General features: G+C 43.0%; 1 protein-coding gene across 4 annotated transcripts in view; it reads left to right on the forward strand.

The window, feature by feature from the left end:
• Positions 1-21,596, forward strand: part of SEC14L1 (SEC14 like lipid binding 1) — a 58,494-nt gene that overhangs the window by 8,221 nt on the left and 28,677 nt on the right. For all 4 annotated transcript variants that reach the window (XM_081029918.1, XM_081029917.1, XM_081029919.1 and 1 more), the window contains exons 4-5: positions 20,346-20,495; positions 20,598-20,729. In XM_081029918.1, coding sequence (XP_080886044.1) covers positions 20,346-20,495; positions 20,598-20,729 — 282 coding nt within the window. The remainder of the gene's footprint in view (positions 1-20,345; positions 20,496-20,597; positions 20,730-21,596) is intronic.

Below are 21,596 nucleotides of genomic sequence, written 5' to 3' on the forward strand. Positions count from 1 at the left end.
GACTCAGGTTTCCAAGTTTCTCATGGTTAGGTGTCATAATTGAGGTTCATCTTTTTCATTAATTAAGATATTGTTAGAGTGTCAGCCTCAAATGCAAGAGAATTTGTTTTTGCCCAAATGAACACGCAGTCTGCATTTTGGGGTAGCTGACTTTAAACCTTGTTTTATTCAAGTATAGGAGTGGAGGGAAATGATCAGTTTTCTCTGATATATTAAAGATCCTGGTCAATTTTTACTTGGCAGGGGGAGTGGGTGTGTGTGCACTCTTCTTATTTATAAAGTTTTTGAATGCCACAATGAGTCCTATTATATTTAATAAAAGCGGGGGTGTAATTAGTCAGATTTACTTGGTTGGGAAAATGGATAGTTAAATATAGTGTACTTTCATTGCATGCTATTTTGTATGGAACCAGGCATTTTCCCTTCTCTTACACCCACTACTCCCAACATGCATTTTTAATTATTAACGAGCCAGTGTGAAGACCGTGTATTACAGTAGGAAATATTTCAAGAAGAAATAAAGCAGGGTCCGATTCAGCTTCCTGCATTTTTGATTTACCTGTTTTTGTAAAAAAAACAAAGCAGAACAAAAAGCCAAACCTTGTATTATGGAAATTTTCAAGCAAACACAAGTAAAGAGAATGGTACAATAAATGCCCTTGTACCCATCACCCAGCTCTAGTAGAGTCAACATTTTGCCAGTGCCGTTTCATCTATTCTCCCCCCTTTTTTCCTGGGGTAGTAAAGCAGATTTCAGACATCTCGTTAATTCGTTGATAAGTGCTTCAGTGTGCATCTCTAACCCATAAGGACCTTCTTCCTTTTTAAATATAACCACCATGGCAGTATGATACCTAACCAAAGTTCTGGTAATTTCTTGGTATCCTGGAATACAGTATCCATGTGCAGACTTTTGTCTAAAACAATGTCTTTTTATAAGTTGTTTGGTTCCTGCCTCAAATACAACCATTGCATTTCATTTGGTTATTATGTTTCTGCAGTCATCTTTATTCTCTCACATTCTCACTCCCTCATTTCCTTTCATTCCATTGCTTTGTTAGAGAAACTGGGTCATTTGTCCTGTTCAATCACCTTAACCTTGTACTGATCTAATTGTTCCTTACAGCAAATAGGCGTGGGAAGAAGGTGCAGACGTCAAATCAATCAGTTCAGTTACTTTTTAGCAGTTCCGCGTAAGCACTTCCTGATAGAGATAGAAGCCAATGGTTAAAACCAGCTGCTCCCCTTTCATCCCTGTGATTATCCTGCACAATTTTGAGTTGCAAATAAGGTGCAAAATATTTCTTCCCAAATCAAACTGAGTCTTTCTATTTATAGTCACTTTTGAACCCACTTCACTGGTCTTAGTATTTCATACACAGAGCACTTAGAAGGAGTCAGTTCAGTGGCAGGCCTGATGAGGAGGCTTCTGTGTGGCACAGGCAGCGAGCGCTTTGGCGAAAGTGTGGCCGGGGTCTGGTCGCGGGCTGTCTGCCAGTCATGGCGGAGCCCAGGAGGCGCAGGGAGGGGTATCGGGCTGCTTGGGGAAGTTCCCCCGAGAAGTTCCCTGAAATGAGGGTTCTGGTTGGCCGCTGTTACAGTTGATCCTTCTTTCTTGGTTTTTAACCTGTACAAGAGTGAAACAGACAGTTTTGTGTATTTCTAGTGGAGTAACTTTACATGTTGTCACAGAATGCGTGGATTGCGTTATAATTCTCTTGGGAGGTACAATTGGCTGTTAGGAGTACTAGCCTTTTTAGAAAAGTCTTTATGTGTATGTAATTATCGCTCTACTTGAGATAATTGCTGTCTGTGTCTCCATAGGTACTGACTCCTGTTTCCATTCAGACGTCTGCCGTCTATTTCATAGCTCTGCACGTTTTTGCACCAGTGTTCAGAGGGTGCCTTGAGTCATCAGCACGCGGCACTGATGAGCGTCCGGGTTGTCTTGCATGTTTGATTAGACGGCTGTGGGGTGGCTCCCTTCCTCTCTGGTCTCTGGTCCTTCCTTTGGTCGCTTGTGCTTTTCTTTCTCAAGCCATCTCCTTGCCTTTTGGGGTACAGATGGACTCTTCCCCTAACGATAACTTGTCTTGTTATTTTGGGACCTCCAGTTGTATTATTCTGTGTTTTCTGGCCTAATGAGGTGTTTTAATTCCTAGTAGTTATTACCATTTTAGAAACATCTAGTCTGTCTTACCTGACATGTCTTTCTGGCAGCCTCATTGAAACCTGCAGCCTCAACTGTCACTTTCTAAACCTAAGACCTCAGAGCGCTGTGGTCAGCCTACGCTTCTGCCTGCTAGGACAGCTCCGTCTGACTGTTCCAAGTGAGATTTAGTACATTTGAAGCAGATCCGCCCCTCCCGCCTGCACAAAGAACACGCCAACAGAAAACACACACACAAAACGAAAACCCCAATAAATTTGCCACCCCAGAGCTCTCCCGTTTTCTCTGAGCTGCTGCTTCTGACCAGTGCCCCCACCATGTGCCGACCCTCAGACCAGAAACCTGGTGTCCCTGGCAGCCTTTCCTCCTGACCCCTCAGCCTCAGTGATGACCAGACCCTCACCTGTCAAGGGCACCTCCTGACTTGTTCCTGAGTCTGCACCTCTGCCGGTTGCTGTCTCAGATGACCGCTCACCACTGCCTGTCTCTGCAGTGGCGTCTGGACTCTGCCTCCCAGGCCCGTCCCACTGCCCACTCTTCTCAGGGCTGCTACCTCGGAGTCTCCAAGTTGTAAATCGGGACGCGCCTCTTGCTAGTTTAAAATTCTTATGTGGCTGCGCCTTACCTTCAAGATGAAGTTCACATTCTTTCGTCTGGTCCCCAGAGCCCTTCACCATCTGCCTCCTGACTTGCTCTTTTGCCTCATCTCCACATGCGAGGCCCTACACATATGTCCTCCACACCTAGTTATGTTGCTTTACGTGCGGTTTCCTCAACTTACCATTCTTTTTCATGGCCTTCCTGCCTTGATACCAACCCACCTGGGCTACCTTCCCCCCTTTCTGACCTGTCCAACTGGTCAGACTCTTCTCCTAGTTGGAATTCAGAATTCCTTCTCTGCCCTGGCTCACTGTCACCTCACTGGTCACTGCCTTGTCCTGGTCGCTAGGCTTGCTGACCTCCCCTCCTCTCAGTGTCCTGAGGGTGGGGATCAAACCATCTTGCTTTTTATCCTGAGCGTTTAGTAAGCCCTCAAAAATACATTTGTCTGCAGAATAAGTGACTCTTGGAATGTACGCATGTTCCCTGTATTCTGCTTTTTGTAATGAAAATTTTGACAAAATGTCACACTGGAAGATAGCCTTTTGGTTGGAGTTTCTACTATTAATTATAAATTAAATTATGATTGTAAGGAATCTTGCAGTGATACAAATCATGCTTTGTGAGTAAAATAGAGTTTACGTTCAGTGAACTGAAGCTTATAATTACTATAGTTGACTGAAAAACATCCCTCGGTGTTTTGTGTGGCTTTTCTCTTGTAGTGATGAATACCTACGATTTAAAAAAACTCAATTTTTATGATTTTCCTACAGTGAAATTTCACTTAAAAATTCTTGACTGATAGAATGGTATTCTATTTTTATGTTGGCAATCTCTACACACTTAAACCTGAGAAGTTGGTTATTACATGACTTTTTTTCTTAATGAATATGTTATTCTACTTAACATTAGGTAGTCCTAATCATAAAATCTGTCTTTTCTTTTTCCTAACTTAATGCCTGTGTGTGTTTTAAAAATCCAGTCCAGAACTAATATCTACAAGGTACATATTTTAAGTAAATTAATTTAAGAGATTGTTGGTTGTATTGCAGGATTCATGCTATTAATATTTAGAAAGCTCTTCCCCCAAACACCTATTGTCTTCATTGGACTTAACTAAGTTGGTTTAGAATGCACGGGCTAACAATTCTAAACTGATTCTCTACTGAATCAGAATTCCTGGGGGTGGGGCCCAGCGCTCTGGTTTCACAAGCCCTCCAGTTGTCTGATTCCTGCTCAGGCTTGAGAACTGCTGGTGTATTCTCCTTAATTTGAATTTGTAGCAAATGGAATTGGAAGAAAGGAAGTTAGTTTCAGTTATAACTTTAATTAAAAAATTTTGAAAGGAATAGAGACTGTTACATAATGCTCTCTTTTGAGATTTAACATCTGCTGAAAGGAGACTATTTATTTGCTGTATGTGCTTTTCCAGACTGCTGTTCTTGAGTTTATTTAGTGATACCAGTTACATTTACAAGCATGTGTGTCCTTGAACTTCTCTTAATGTAATTAATTGTTTGCATGACTTCATTTCCCATTTTTCAGGTGTAGATTTGTAATCTATTTTTTCTGTTGTTACACATAACATAAATTTACCATTTCAACCATTTTTACAGGTGCAGTTCAGTGGCATTACGTACATTTACATTGTACCATCCCCACCATCCATCTCCATCTTCCCAAACAGAAACGCTGTCCCCATTAAACACCGATTCCCCCCCCTTCTACTTTCTGTCTCTGAATATGACAATGACTATTCCATATATATAGTGGAATCATACAATATTTGTCCTTTATGACTGGCTTATTTCTCTTAGCAAAATGTGCTCACTGTTCATCCATGTTGTAGCACATGTCAGGATGTCTTTCCTTTTTAAGGCTGAATGATCCGTTTTATTGTTATGTGTAGACCACATTTGTTTATCCATCAGTGGACACTTGGGTTGCTTCCATTTTTAGGTCATTATGTTTACTGTACATTTTTAATACCTAGTTTTTAACTGTAATGTCAACCGAAAATAAACCTATCTATAGGTTTATTTTGATGTCTTTTATATTTGATAGATTCCAGATCCAAAAGACAAGTTCTTTGAGGAATTCAACCGCTGTATTCCACCTATTCAAATTATATCTTTAATTTAAATTTCTGGATTGGCATTGCTGTTAGTTTCTTAACAAAGAATGAATAGCAACCAAAAGCGGGTATAGAATTAAAAAAATGAATAAATAAAATCAGGTGTAGAATGAGGAGCTTGGTGGTAATCCACTGAAGTGAAATGGTGGCCCGTGACGTCAGGGGAGGGAAGTGGCAGAGGAAGCAGCGAATCAGAGGCTTCGAGGTCCGTGAGATATAACTTGTGTGATAGGCGTTTCATAAATAGTACATGATAGATACTTTCCTGGCGGATTAAAGCAACTCCTACTATCAGCCTACTGCCGATGGAGTTTTTATTCTTGTTCATGAAGCCGGATACTATTTCCATAGCTCATTACATTCTTTTATGTGGACAAACACATGGCATCTTTAAAAGCTGACAGCTGCAGTTCCCTGGAACACCAAATGCTTTTCTGAAGGCCACAGATTTATTTTTTACCCTCTGGAAAGTAAAATAGTACTTTGCCAAATCCACCTTGATTTGAAGAGGGATATGCAAAACTGCTCTTTTGGTTGTATTTTGTTGTCACATAAAGTTTGCTCGTTATTAGACCAAAAATCTTCTGGATTAGGAAGGGTTTTGGAAAATCATGGCATGTTTTGGATTCCATTGGATCACGGATCGAAGTGATTGCTTTACATACAAAATTAAGCACATGAAAAACGGAGAGAAGAAGCCTCTCTTAGGGCTCCAGACATTTTTGTTTGCCTAGGGCTTTAAGAAATTGTGGCCGGTGAAACATTTGACCTTCAAGGCTTATTGACAGAAATGAGATATCTTAAGTATAAAGATGTGCTTAGAGGTGTGCATACCTCTGTTTTATTTTAGCTAATGTCCTTTAATTCTCTAACAGGGATTGGTTAATGCTTTTATCTTGATAATCAAAAAGTATATAAACATGGAGATCAGCTGGATGGATACCTGTCATATTTATAGCTAAGCGCTGGCAGACAGTATGTGGTTTGCTTTTATGTTTATTTTTTGGGTACCAAATAGTACTATTTTAATGGTTGAAAGCAAATACAAAAAGAATTCGAGGTGGCATTAATATGTAAATGATGTGTTCATGCCAAGTATAGGCTGAGTTACTTGGCAGACAGGGAGCTGTACAAATAAAGTTTTAAATGGAGAAAAGTGGTGGGAGTGGTGAACCATCCAACAGCATCTCGTGGCGGGGCTGCCAAGTTTGCAAGCAGCCCTGCCCATCCCCTACATATGTTGAAGGAGGAATTTGGCTTCAACAAATCGCCATCCTTCCCATTAAATGTATGTGATTGGTTTTATAATTGTGCGTGTTTTTCCTTAGATTGCGTGTACATATTTAAGTATATATTTAACATTATAATAAGAATAACCGGTCGACACTAAAGGTACAAGGAAACTTTCCTCTTTCAAAAGGGGTTTGTTTGTTACTCAAGATTTACAAGCAATTTCTGGGAGTTACAGATTTTGCTATACTTTCGTTAAAAACCAGACTAGCCAGGTCCTTGAGTTGGTTTTGTTTGAAACCCAACCGGAGGTTGGGGGGAGAGGGGTAAACATTCTTGTGTTACTCTGTCTGTACTTCACTCCAGTGGCTTGTTGGTGCAGCTGTTTTAATGGGCAACCATTCTATACAATGAATCAGTAGAGATAGTCCTTTATAGTCATTTTAATTGAGTTTTGACAGGTGAGGCTGAGAATGGAAAATAGGAAGGTCAGTGTTTGCAACTGCTGGGTCTGATTTAGAGCTGTGGAAATTAACATAATGTATACAGTTGGGCTGCTTTGTCCCCCTCCAGTGGAAAAGCGGGGAGAAAGTTTTTTATGTTTGTGATTCTCATGGTCATGTTTCCTTTTTATGAAGGAAATCTTAGAATACTTTGTAAATGGTCCTCAAATGAATTGTATCCCGTTTTTAATTTTTAAAATTTAAACTTTTAAAGCAATTTAATCTGAGACTGTTATTCACGTACGGGAAGCAAAGTAGTTGCGGGTGCCATAGAGGGCTAGGCGGTGGGTCTAACAGGTCTGCCTTCAGAGGTCCTGGGTCCTGGGGGGTTGCTGGGGGTTCAGCCAGGCGGAGCCTGGGGCATGCGGTGGGCAGCCACCCCGCCTCCGTGCGCTCTGCTCTCAACCAGTGTGCAGTCCAGTGAGGAGGCCTGGTGGCAGATGGGGATTATTGGGGACCCACTGTCTGCGAAACGTAAAGAACTTACAAAGGTCTAAGAATAATGGTGAGCATTTATGGGGTGCTTCTGTGCCAGTATCTCATTTATAGCGCACACTTCGTGGGGTAGGCCTGTCTTCTCCCCTGGTTTTTTTGAGATATAATGAACATATGACATGGTGTTAGTCGAAGGTGTACAACATAGTAATTTGATACCTTGTGATCACCACAGTCAATTTAGTTAGTACCCATCACCTCCCACAGTTACGCACTTGTTTCTTGTGACGATGCCTTTGAAGATGCCTGTGACTTCCACAGTGCAGTACCGTGGACTGTAACCACCATGCTGGCCCGGACACCCCAGGACGTGTGCCTTTTGGAGGCTCTTCTCCTAGTCTACTTCACAAGCAAGGAAACTGAGGTTCCGGTCCTTGCCAAGTCATGTCATGGTTCCTCGCCTGCTGACAGTGGTGCCCACTGGCTGGTACCACTGTTTTGAGCCACATGCTGCCAGCCGGCTCACCCCCAGACAAACCCGGATGGTGTCGGCCAGCCGGCAGCGCTCAGATCCTTGACTTGGCCAGTTTGCAGGCCTCACGCTAGCATGCTCCCTCTCATCTGTCCGGGACCCAGTTCCCTGCTGGGGAGTAAGACTTCTTCCCCCGGGGCTCCATCTTTGGTGGCTCACAGAATGGCTGGGTGGGACCGAGGCCTGGGGATGGATACGGAGGCTCAGCGTGGGCTCTGCTGTGGACCCTGGCTTGTGCCTTGGTTCCAAAGGGACAGTGCTCCAGGAGCAGAGGGAAAGGACTGTTGGGTGGCTGAGTGGAATACCTGAGCCCTGCGTGCTGGGGTTGGGAGAGGCAGTGGATGGAAAGTCCTGGGAACTCCTGAGTTAAAAATAGTCCTGTGGAGGCCCTGAGTGCTGGTGCAGCATCCTGCCTTTGGTAGACAATTGCTCGATAACCCTGAAGGCGTTTGTCCTGAGAACAGTAGCTGCCTCTCCTGGACTGTGGGAACTGCAGTCTAATGTTTACGTTTATTCGGGCCAGGATGGGAGCTGAGCGATTAGTTTCCTGACATGAGTTCTTTCCCTTCCAAGTGTATTGTGTTTCTTCATTCTGTGGACAGTGTTAATAGCATTAGCTTTAAGCCATCAAGACTGCCTGGAACCAAAACCCTGCAACCTTTGTAGAGGACGTCTTGTCGTTGAGACCCTCCCCCACTTATTTTATGCGAGTTCTCTTCCCGGGTCACGATTGTCTTCAGGGCCATGTTTGCTTCCAGCAACTGAGTGCAGTGTGTTTAGCTAATTAGTGAGTTCTATAACTAAATCTAAATATTTCTTGTACTTATTTCTCATTACAAAGAGGACGTTTTACTCTTAATGCCTAAATTGAAACAAGATCGTTTCTATCTTTAACTTCATTTTCTTTTCCTTATGGAAGGAAGGGAAGGAAGGAGATCTATATATTATTTATACCTAGTCCCCCCTTTTTAATTGGCTAATTATAAACATAAAATAATTGGTTTCCAACAAAGCCTCATGAGATTTACATCTTGTGTTTTTAGGGCCACTGGAGATATCCTTTTAGTCTGGTGAACACATGGATTTTTTGGGGTGCATTTTCAAAGTATAATAGAAAAGATAAATGTCAGATGAAACATTTTAGTTTTTAAAGCTGTCCGCGTTAGGAAGGCCCCTTTCTGTCTGTGTGCGTAGCCAAGGTGGTTTCTGGCCTCCTGGGTGGCCATACCTTTACCTAGCGTGCACTCCCTTTTTACCTCACTGAGAAGTTCACGTGCAACATGGAACAGTAGCCACAGTGCTTGAATATTGAACTCATTCTCGGTCAGGGCCTGCTAACCACGCTACATTTTCTATTTTAATCTTCCTCAATCCTGTGCATTGCAGAGGATGAAGAAACTGGGGCTCAGCGGAATTAAGGAACCTTCCCCAGGACCTCTGCTGGTGGTGGGGCTGGGAGCCACGCCAGGTGTTCTCCTGGGCCCGTGCGGAGGTACCTGTATGTGCAGTGGGGCGACCTGGGTTCAGCAGAGGCACACTCGCTTCTCTGGCTGTGTCCTCGCTTTAGTGTGGGAAGATACTCATTTCATGGAACACTCCTGCCCAGTGAATGCCTTCATCTTTGTGAGCCTGACGTTGGTGTATACGTTGTAGGCCAGAATGGATGACCCTGGGTTGCATGGAGAGAAGAAATTTATCCTAAGGCTTATTTAGGGCATCTGTCACCAGAGCCCACACACATTCTAAGGACAGTAATTAGGGCAAAGATGTGTAGTTGTCGGGTCAAAATGTCTGTTAAGAATTAAGTTATTCATTGGAAGTCAGCCAAGAATAGCAGAACAACTTCTTGAACTTGAAATGTGGCAAGTGAAACTGAGGAACTGAATTTTGATGATGTTCACTTCAGTTCAATTTGGAGCCACGTGTGGCTAGTGGCAGCCGCTTACGGAGCCCGTCTCTTCATTGAGTGGAATGGTGGGTGTTAGTTAGCTTCACTTTCAAGTTCATTCTCTTCTCCCTCCTCCTGACTTCTTTTTTGGGCTAAATGTACACAATCAAATTTGCATATTTAAGTGAGATGTGCATTTGTTGGGACCCTGCTGTATAATGGAGAACAGTTTAGTTACATACAAATACATTCAGTGACAATCCATTGGCTTTATAATTCTTTGTTTCATTTAAGGATTTTTGTTCTTCACAGTTTTGACTGGTTGGTATTTAACTCTGGAATTTGTGTGAGAAAATCATCGGAACCTGTTGCGGTTAATCTGTTAGGTCAAACTGGCGTGCTGCCTGCTTTTGTACATAAGCGAAGCATAGCTTTTACATTTTTTAATGGTTGGGAAAATTCAAAGGAATATTTCATGGTGTGTGGAAAGTATATGAAATTCAAATGTCAGTGTCCATAAATACACTTTTATTGGAACACAGCTGTATTCATTTGTTCATTTAATTTTCTGTGGCTGCTTTTGTCCTAGAAAGGCAGAGTTGAATATTTGTGACAGAGACCATCTGGCCCATAAAGCTGAAAATATTGACTACCTGGCCCTTTACTTACAGAAAAAGTTGACTCATCTCTCAGGTTTTCAAAGGCTTTCGTGCAGAAATGGGAAACTTCGTACAACATTGGACACTGTATTTCATAGGAAGTTTAATAGTAGAGGGGAATCGATTCAATTGAAGCCTATTTGTTTAGATTTTGAATAACGCATCTATGGGCAAAGGGATTTGTGAATAGATGAATAAAATTCAAAGCACTTGGAGCCACAGTTCCCAGATTGTGTTCTGAGGTACCCCAGGGGCACCAGAATGCTGGAGGATTCTGAATTTGCAGAAACAGTGGCCCTCAGCATGTCTTGGACACTGGGCGAGGTAGTCTACCGTTCACCACTGGATCGCACTGCATTTCTTTTGATGATGTCATATCTTTGTGAGGCCGGGTTTGCCATGGTTACTCTGCTAAAAACAAATACCACTTAAAAATTGGGCCAACGGAACGAGAGTAGCAGTGTCCGGTGTGATTCCAAGGCTGGGCAGTGCTTAAGAGATGCAGGCTTCCTCACAGATCGCTCTGGTTATTTAAGAATGAAACAAAAACAATTTCCCTTCAACTTTGAGTATTATTTTTTCAAATGGTTACTAAGTTTTTAGGGCACGTGCTTTTTAAGTTGTTGTTTGGACCTTAATTTAATAAGTGGTGTTTCTTTTTGGCCTTGGGACATCCTGACAGTTACAGAGGTGCTGACGTTTGGAAACCTGGGACAGAGAGCACAGTGTGACAGGGCTCCAGGACAGACGCTCCCTGGAAGCCAGGCAGGAAGTCCTCGGTGATTATCTTCAAGGCAGTACACAAAGAAAGCTTGGAGCCCCCCGGGCTGTTGTCTGAGATGTCAGTCTTGAGATCTTTCAGAAGCCTCACGCGGTTGAACAAATGTGGGCCTTAGTTCTCTAATCTGAATTAAAATGCAGGAGATGCAGTTTAATCAAGCATTCTCGATGGTACTGTTTTTTATCTGAAGGCTCAGTAACTCTACGTCAATCTTTTAAATTGTGTTAACAAGTTTCCAGGTGGTCTTGCCTGGAAATTCTTGAAGGAGGAATACATTACAAGTACTTCAAGATGCAATATATTCTAGAAGGCCTTGCTCAGTCGAGACCACAGCTGCACAGTTGATTCAGCAAAGGACAGAGGGAATAGTATGTTTGCCGTTAACCTGAACTTGAACCCAGAACTGGCCTCCTGCTGTGTGCGATGTTTAAAGCAAGATCTGAACGGTAGTCTTGCTTTAGCCAAATATAAAAACAATGCCATTTTAAAAGGAGATTTAGATGATTATTTTTCTGCTACACGTAATTCTTTGTCTCCCTGCTCGGTTGGTCCTTGTAGCAATGGTTCAGATACTTATAAGCCAGGGCACTCTTTGCTGAATATTGCGACATATTGATATGTAGTCATTTCTCTCCTGTGAATCAGGACAGTTTGTTAGCAGGACACACGACAGTCATAGTGACAAGCACAAGTTCTCTGTCCTTGTGGGTGGGGTGCAGGGTGCGGGGCAGTGTCAAGTTAAACTGTGGGTGACATCTCAGTTCTTAGCTCATATTTGCCTGCTGCTCTTTTTTACTCACTCCTTTGTTCCTTTGCTCACTGATTTTTGTTTTTAGAGGGGCCATGTGTTATTAGCACTTGTTTCTAGAACCCAAAGGGTTAGGAAAATTTGTGGTGAAAAATCTTAACATGGATAGAACTCTGTTTAGTACCAATTAGTGTCGCTGTTTGGGAGGAGACCACTGTCAGCAGTTTGGGTGCAGGGCACCCACCACCCACCCCACCTTTCATTCAGCTCTGTAGGAACACCGTCTGACAGAATAGTCAGGTAGCTGCTGGGCATCACTAACCTGAACCATTTTAAGAGGTCCGAAAACCGTAGTGCTGTGTGGTATTTTGGGATTCTATTTGAGTCTTATAGTATGGATAGGTCAGGTGAGTGACCTCTCTGGAATTAAAACATTTTACACATGACGTCTTTTCATTTTGTGGGTAATTTTTACCAGGTTCTTTACACTTATGTCCCTGTTGCCTGCTAATGGTCACCTGAAGGTCAGGTGGTAAAGGTGGCGTGCAGGCTGAAGGACAAAGTGCACAGGTGGTCACGGGGTGGGGCAGACCTCACATCCGTCGGCACAAATGTCCTCAGTCTGTGAGCTGTCTCCCACGAGAAAATGTGGATTTTAGAAGAAATTCTGAAGTTTCTCCTATCCTTTAACAAAAATAGTTCTTGTTTAGAATTCTTGTACTAACAACTGTCACCCCCAATAAACTTTAATTAAAAAAAAAATTCTTGGAGCAAAGGGGTGAGTGGATATATGAATAAAAGAAACTAGGCTACATGGATGTGAAATCCCTCACATTTCTTACCAGTGTTTGCCCTGTCCGTCTCTGTCGTGTAGAGTAATAATGTACTGAGGTGGCTCCTTTATCAAAAGTAAATACAGCTGCTTTATAAAACTGTGTGGTAACTGTGAGATTGGGTGTTGGGAGAGGGAGATGGTAGAAACTGTGTTCCTGGTAAAGAAAAAAAAAGAATACGTAAAATATTTGGAATCGGAAACGTTTTTGGTGCATGGAATATGAGCAACATGCACCGTTTGTTCTTTCAAGCTGTCATTGTCCCCTCCACAATAGTCATCATAATCCCACTTGAACGAGAAGGTCCTAGGAAAGAAACCAACCTCTTTTCGTGGGTTACTTTGGCAGCTACCATGATTCTCTTCTATGGATGTGCTTTCCATAGACCTTATAGCACCACAGGTTGAACTTACGTCTTCTCCTGACTAAACATTACCTCTGGGAAAAAGTATGTCATCAGGACCATGGAATTTCAGGTTTTCTAAGATGAAATTCGTAATTTAAACTTCAAATGTGTGTTTGATCTTAGAGGGAAATGATGGGTGTATCACAGTTTTCCATATTTCTTTTGAGTTTTAGTATAATCATTCTCTTCTCTTGTTTGATCTTACCAGTAGGTATTCCAGTCTGTTGTTATAACTTAATATCTTGGGCTAACGAAAGACTGGTCATTGAGGGAAATGACTTTGGGTTAATTGTAGCACTTGATACAATTGTGCGTGCCGTTTTACCGTTGTTAATCTTGTGCTAGTTTGAAAATAGCTAATCTGATTGGGTTTCATAAGTATTTGGATAAATGAAGTATATCTGCTAACTGGATTTTAACTTTCAAAGGGCTTAAATTTTCACAAACTTTCGTTTTTTTAAATACCTTATTAAATATGAACACATTAACAAATTGCATGTAGACGGAACCTCGTTTTACTGGGGACTAAATACAAGTGTCTCTTAGTAGTAGCAGAGCCCACAAAGGACTGAACTGTGATTAAAGTGGAGCTTCAGGGCCCCCAGGTCCCTGGGTAGCTGTCACTTTAATATTTGGAATTAGCTTAGATGTTTATATACTTTTGAATTTCAGCAACAGACTGTGGCTTGAAGCCCTTCGTGGGGCGACCTCCTGTGCCCCAGCCTGCTGCGGCCGTAAACACGTCCGAAGGACTTCTGGAGCTCGTCCTTTGGGTTTGGCTCATTTCCTCCCATCAGGAGTGTTCCCTCCTCCCCGGGTTGCTTCTCTACAATTGCCCACTCTTCAAGATCCTGTGCAGACGGACGTGGGGAGTGAAGCCCTCTCTCACCGCCCCAGCTGGAAGTGCCTTCCCCTTGAGAATCTTAAGCAGTTTTATTGTCAGTACAGTTTATTTGGTCTTTATCGCCTCCTCTCAGCCATCTTTTCTGTTGTCCTGCACAAGGGAATGTTTGTATGTCTTGCCTCTCTAAGTAAGTCCCGTTCCTGTGCCCTCCACTTGGTAATCTCTACAATCCTAGCACAGTGCCTGCATGTGGCAGGCCCTCTGTACACATGTGTCATTTTTGATAGTGAATGAGTTGCAGAATTTTAACTCTGAGGGACTTGGGTCAGTTTGCCACATTTTCTGGATATGTTGCATATTTGTTTCTTTGAGCCACTGGCAACTTCTAAGAGACTTAGGGCAGTTAGTTTTTTCACGTACTGATTCTTTCCAGGATAAAACCAATTCTGCTTCTAAGTGAGTTTGATGGTCATGTCTAGTACCGCAGAATCTCCCAGTTGTTATATGGAAAGCAGCTGACTCACTGTATTTCCCCGAAAATGAGACCTAGCCGGACAGTCAGCCCTAATGCGTCTTTTGGAACAAAAATTAGTATAAGACCCGGTCTTATTTTCCTTATTTTACTATAATACAAGACCGGGTCTTATATAATACAATAATAATATAAGACCCGGTTTAATATAATATAATATAATATAATATAATATAATATAATATAATATAATATAATATACTACCGGGTCTTATATTAATTTTTGCTCCAAAAGATGCATTAGAGTTGATTGTCCGACTAGGTCTTATTTTCGAGGAAACACGGTAGTTTGTTGGCTAAATTGGATATGAACACGGTTCCTTTTAAAGGTAAGTTATTTACCTGGAATTTCTTTTAAATAGGTTTTCTTGGCAGAATGCAGTGTTAAGCTCATTAATTCTCAAGTTGAAATGAGTTCACTGAAATATGGTTTCTTTTCTTTCGCACAGTACAAGCTTTTAATGTCAAAATTGCATTCAGAGGTTGGCCAAAAACTGAAAGTACTGTTGCCAGGCTCCCAAATTGCAGGCTCAGAAATCCCTTTTGAAAGAGGAAGAGTGGGTGTAGGAAGGTGGGAGGAGGTGCAGTTACCCAGGAGGCAGCTCTTCTGTGGAGCAAATGGGTAAGGCCCCAGTCTTGTTTTTAGTATTGAAACAATTGCTGTGTTGAACAGAATAAGTGAGCCAATGATTTTTTATTATTGAAACAATTGCTCTGGTGAACAGAAAGAGTGAGCAAATGATTACAGTAGTTATTTCTCTTACAAAAGTCATTGTTCCTTTTAAAAGGAGACATCAGAGCACATTGCTCTCTCTGAAGAAATCACTTGGCAGAGTTCATTTTGTTCGGTCTTCTTGATTTTTGTATTTGCTAAGTGGTGAGTGTGATTAGGAAATGACTTGATAATTGCAGATAGTTTGTGAACAGATGAGACACTTGGAAATTCCTGCTCGTCTTCTGCTGCAGTGATCGCACCTGGTGAGGGCTGAAACACGGTGGAGTTCTTCCTTAGTAGGGTTTCCCTCAGCTTTCGCCAGAGATAAAAGCAGGAGGCCTGGGAATGTGGGCACTTTGGCCCAAACAGGGTTTGAAAAATAGGGAAGCTTCCATAAAAATCCAGATTGTTGGCTTTTCTTGGAAACCCGGAAGCTGAGTGCTCTGGGCCGGCCTCTCCTTGGAGTACAGGGCGCTGGGGCCAGGCAGGTGGCCCTGTGAGAAAGCTCAGGTCCCCAGGCACCTGGCCTGTCACCTTGGCCTCAGGGCTTCGGGCAAACCTAACATTTGTATACATTTTCATGTGTAAAATGTGCCTGTCATATTTAATCAGTTCCATGCAAAAGCACTATTGGTTTACATGTGCACTCTCCCCCCCAGAGTTAGCTTTTCGTAGTAATATTGTTCCCAACTTTTTATTTTGAGCAATTCCATTTTAAAAAAGTCGATAGAATGAACACCTCTATACATTTCACCTAGATAAAATACACCCACCATTTTTTTGTAGAACCTTTTGAAAGTAACTTGCTATTACCATAACACTTTCGTCCTAAATACTAAAGCATGTATTACCTAAGAATAGATACTCTCCTAGATACCTGTCGTCATTATCACACCCAAGACATTTAACACTGATAGAGTAATGCCATTTAATATGAAATGCATGGTCACATTTCCTTCAATATTTGTTACAGCTAATTGTATTTCAATCCAAGCATTGAATAGTCCTGTCTCTTTAATTGCCTTTATTCTAGACAGTTCTCTGCTTTTTTGTTTATCTTTCAAGACACTGCCCTTTTTTCTTAAGAGTCCAGGCTAGTTGTTTTACAGAATGTTCCATGATTTGGATTTGTCTGGTTGTTCCTCACAGTTGCCTCAGGTTCACCACTTTTGTTGAGGACTACATCGGTGGCGTGTGCTTCCATTGTGTCACATGAGGTTGTCACATTGTCCTAAATTCAGTCGTTTGCTTAAGGTGGTCTGCCGGATCTGTCCATTGTAAAGACACCGTTGTCACTCTGTTCCTTTGTAATAATCTGCAGGATGATAATTTGAGACTGGGATGTCCCTTCCCTCAACCACCTTTCGGTAGCATCCATTGAGACCCTTGCCTGAATCAGTTACTGAAAATTAGTGGGTGCAGAATGGTGATGAGCTGACGTTTTTCAGTAAAATTGTTTTCCCTGCCCGTTTTTCGTGGGCATCACTATATGGTTTATTTTTTTTTCCCAGATTAAGAGAATGTTTTTATTAATTAACTACCTGACACTTCTACAGTATTTTTTTCTACCCTTTCAGCTGCATACTTTTTGGTGGACCTTTCTACTATATGGTTTATAATGCCTTACCATCTTTTTTTTTCTGGCGCTCAAATGGTCTCAGAATTGGCGTGTGGAACCCCATTGAGGCTGGTTCCTGTGTCCTTTTGAACATGTCCCCATCCGTCATTTGGCACTTCCTTGCTTTCTGGTAATAGATGCTTCAGGCTCATCTTGACCTTTCCTTGCTCCAGACTTGTCATCAGCCTTTTCTCCAAGAGGATTCCTTTTGAGTAGGGAATGGTATTTAGAAACCAAGATCTGGCCGCCACGTTAGCTCACCGCTTCTGAGGTATCATTGCTTCTAGGACCTTCCTTCCTGTGGATAGAGCCAGAACATATATTGATGATTTCCATAAAATTGGAATGCTTCTATTTTTCAGAGGCTGCAGAAACTTTAGAGGTTTTACATGCTGAAAAATCGAGGGGACTGATGTTCGGAAAGGATTTCAGAGACTAAAGTTATGTCAGCCTTTTGCAGTCGTCCTTTTCCATCATCATTAGAAAGTTAGGGTTTTCTGTACTAACAATGTCAGTGGTCATTGACCTTACATATTGCTGAAAGATACGCCAAGGTAAGTGAGCGCAGAAACAAAAAGGTTTATTATGTAAGCTTTTAGTCCATAATTCAAAAGTTTATTGAATAGCAACTTTGTTTTAGGCATTAAGATCCTTAGTCTCCTGGGGATCAGAGATACAGGACTTGGTCTCTGCTCTGTGGCTGAATAATGCATCTGGTGGCAGGGTGACAGGCGAGGAAGAGCATGAGGAGGAGGGAGATAGATGCTGGGCACTGTCTGTACCCGCAGAGCTCAGGAGAGAGGCATACTGACTGATTCCCTGGGTCCGTTGCTCATTGCTGATCCTTAAGTGCCGTCTGGTTGGGGCCCACCAAGGTGGAAGCGAATGTCTGCGCACATATGAGTCTGCAGGGATGGGTCCTTTCATGGGGCATGGAAAGTTGTGACTGTTCTAAATTCCAGGCTACACTGGAGGTTATGCCTTAAGCTGACCCCTGTAGGGTAGAATTGAAAGGATGTTGTGGGTATTTTGAAAATGACCTACTAGGCGCTTAAATAGGAGAGATCCTGGCTGAGATTGTTTCTTGGTAAGTGCTCACTCTATCCTTTATGTAACTTAGAGAGAATTGTTTTGTTTGAAGCCCTTGTACTCTCAATTTCTTGGTACGTCATAGTGCTGGAATGTACAAGCCAGTTTTTTTTTTTTTAATGTAGTCAGTTTAGACAGTTTTCAGTGTCAGTGTGTAGAACAAATGATAGTCGGCAATTTTTTTCTTCTAGAATTGTTCATGTGTGCAGTACTTAATGCTAACAGATTTTAGGACCTTATTGAGATTTATCTGTGGTATGATCTGTGCGATTATAAATATCTTAAATTTTGTTTATTATAAAATTCATTAAGAGACAAATACTGTATGATTTATCAAGATTATAGCCGTAATGGGATTCAGAATATATTGAGTGGAGGAGGGTAGTAGATAAATATGAGGAATGTACCTTCCCAGAAGTAAACTCCCAAAGTAAAAACATTTTGAAAGCAAATATAATTGTCACCACATGGGTTTTGCCTCCCTTCCAGGCCACACTGTGCGTGACTCCCACGTGGATTTTCTGAGAAGGTGACCCTAGTCTCATGGTAGAGTTCCCTCTTGCCCCACGCAAGAGTACGTCTGCTCCAGAGGGCAGGGCCTTCTGTTGGTCTTGGTCCCCCCATGCCCTCGGGGCCTAGCCACATCAGTGCCGTCACAGTGCCCCTGCAGGCCACTAGCACGTCCCTCCCCTGCTGGCGGTGGGTCCCTGCTCGCATTGCTTGCATCCCGAGGTTTCCTGGGAGGTTGCACTCCTGGGCGCTCTATCTGGAAATGCTCTCCCCTCATGGCTGACTATAAACAGACCTCCCCATGCTTTGAGACCCAGTGTAAATGCCTCCTCTCCCATGAGTCCTCCCCACTGCTGTCCCTCCAGGCTGAGTGTGTTCTCTTTCTCCTGAAGTGTTTTCTCCTGAAGTGAAGAAGCACTGGCTGCTTCTTCGGTCACACTTGTGTCCCTGACTTCCTTTCCTGAGCTGTATTTTTCCTCTGCCCCTCCCTTTGCCTAGCATGGTTCCTTACAAATAAAAAAGCAGGACACAGCATAACATTTTCAGATTGGTGTATATGTAATGTTACGGAGAGAAGAGGAGATACCTACCAGAAAACTGAAAATTCCTTGGGGTGGAATGGAAGTGAAACTCCTGGGTAGAGGGATTCATGGGTTGCTCTGGTGCTTTCTGGGGTCTTCCAGGGCAGCCCTTGTGATCTGAGTATTACTTGTATTCCAACAGTCAAGCCTGTTCAAGGGAAACGTTGGGAAACTTGTCCACGAAAGGCAGGTTTTTTGGTACTCCACAACTCCTTGCAACTTGGTGGAGGCAAAATCAGAGCAGTCTGCCATTTCCACATTTTCATTAAGCTTTTTAACACCAATTTCTTCCTTAAACCTGATTAGTTGTGGTTAATTTAAGATGTGAAATCACAGTTCCCCCTTGCCTCCACTGTAGTACAACCTAGTAGAAGAGCGACGTCTAATAGAGGGGCAACGTCTGACAGGGGCAATGTCTAATAGAGGGGTGACGTCTGACAGAGGGGGCGACGTCTGACAGGAGCGATGTCTGACGGGTGACGTCTGACAGGGGCGATGTCTGACAGATGGGCGACATCTGACGGGGGCACGTCTAATAGAGGGGCGACGTCTGACAGAGGGGCGACGTCTGACGGGCGACGTCTGACGGGCGACGTCTAATAGAGGGGCGACGTTTGATAGAGGGGGACGTTTCAGGCAAGCCCTGGGCTTCTTGTTCAGGCTCCTCCTTCCAGCCTGACACCTGGGAGCCAGTGGATGGCCTCAGTTTTAGTGTGAATTCAGCAGCATCTTTAGCTCAGTAATTTTCACAGATTGCTATGGAGTAAACTACACCTGGTGCCTGTGTGCGTTTTCTAAAAGTTTGGATGAATTATGTAGAAGTCTTTTTCTCTCTTTAATTAAATGTTTTATTTCAAGATAATTGTAGGTTCATGGTATATTAGTAATGTATTATTCACAAGGAACAATGTCATTTCAAGAACATTACAAAAATGCTTGAGTCCAGGGTCTGTTTTGAGTTCATTTTGATATTATAATTTTATGGGGTTTAGGTGGGGGTCCTTTTTTTTCTGTATGGATGTGCAGTTTCTCCAGTGCTATTGGTTGAAAAGGCTGTTTTTTCTCCACTGAATTGGTTTTGCAGCTTTGTCAGAATCAGGTGGGCGTGTTTGTGGGGGTCGGTTTCTGGCTGTGTACTCTGTCCGTTGGTCTGTGTGTCTGTCCCTCCCCTTGCATCACTGCACCTTACACGTGGAGATGCCCCGGTACAGTGATTCCTCCCAATTTAGTCTTTTTCAAAATTGTTTTAGTTCTTTTGCTTTTCCATACACATTTAAAAATAATCTTGTCTATAACTACAAAAAAATCTTGCGGGGATTTTGATAGAAATGATATTAAACTTCCATGTCCACGTGGGGAGAACCGACATCTTTATTATGTTGAGTCTCAGTCCATGAACAGCACATGTCTTTTTTTTTTTAGTGAAAGCTTAAGATGTGGAGATGAAAATAGTTGGGATGTCTCATTAAAAGGTGATTTTATTCCAGGGAGAATATCAATGACAAATGTCATTCCCTTTTCTAAAAATGTATCCTAGGCCTATGAAAGGAGGTTTCCTACATGTCCATTGATTCCGATGTTTGTGGACAGTGACACTGTGAATGAATTCAAGAGTGAAGATGGTGCCATTCATGTCATAGAGAGGCGCTGCAAACTGGATATAGACGCACCTAGACTGCTGAAAAAGGTAACTGAAGCGGCCCCCAACCCAGGATGAGTTGTGCTCGCAGCTTCTATTGCAGTTGGGTGCTATTAACGAAGCCCTTTCCTCTTTATTTCTTTTTTAAAGATCGCAGGAGTTGATTATGTTTACTTTGTCCAGAAGAACTCACTGAATTCCCGGGAACGTACTCTGCACATCGAGGCCCATAATGAAACGTTTTCCAATCGGGTCATCATTAACGAGCATTGCTGCTACACCGTGAGTATGGCTTCCAAGAATTGTGCGGCCGGCTCTTGACACAGTGCATTGCTTTGTCTTAGAGGGCAGTGCTTCATCAGATATTGCCGCTCATTTCTGGTAGTGGGACCCGCAGGTAGCAGGTGCAGTTTGCTGCAGGAAGGGCTGCAGTGTTGTAGCAGTTACGGTCGCCAGGTGGTGCCTCGGTTTGCTTTTCACTCTGACACATCAGAAGTGTGTGTGGAAGGCCCCGCGGCACTGGGTACCTCTGAGTGTTGCCGGGTGCATCGCTCAGCCCTCCCTGTCTCAAGAACTTCTTACCAGGTTATTAAAATAATCTACTGGGTCTCTCTGCTTCTCCCCTGACCCTCCTACCATGTGTAGCACTGACTCCAGAGTGACCCACTGACAGTATGTAAGATTGGCTCGTGCTGTCTCGGGCTCCACACCCAGCAGTGCCTCGGCATTTCACTCAGGAAGTGATGCCTACGCTGCCTTGTGCACAAGTCTCCGCCCCCTCCGTCCTGCCATCCTGATCACGGCAGCACATTTCCCCAGGGGCCTTTGCTCCAGGTGTTCCAGCTGCTGCAATGCTCTGCCCTCCCCCGCCCCCCCACAAACCTCTGACTGACTGCTGCTCTCACCTCCTTTAGTCTGTGCTCAGATCTCCTCCTCCATGAAACCAGCTCTGACCACCCTGTTTAATTCTGCATCCCGTCCCCGACAGTTCTTTTAGTCCTGCTCCATCTTTTCTTTTTTCTATAGCACTTCTCTTCCAACAACAATATAATTTCTCATGTATTATGTTCATGGCTAATTGTCTGCCACTGCTGGACTATAAGCTTCACCAGCAAGGATCTTTGTTTAGTTCACGATGGAGAACACAGC

This window comes from Rhinolophus hipposideros (genome assembly GCF_964194185.1).
Source record: "Rhinolophus hipposideros genome assembly, chromosome: 20".
NCBI classification, from domain to species: Eukaryota; Metazoa; Chordata; class Mammalia; order Chiroptera; family Rhinolophidae; genus Rhinolophus; species Rhinolophus hipposideros.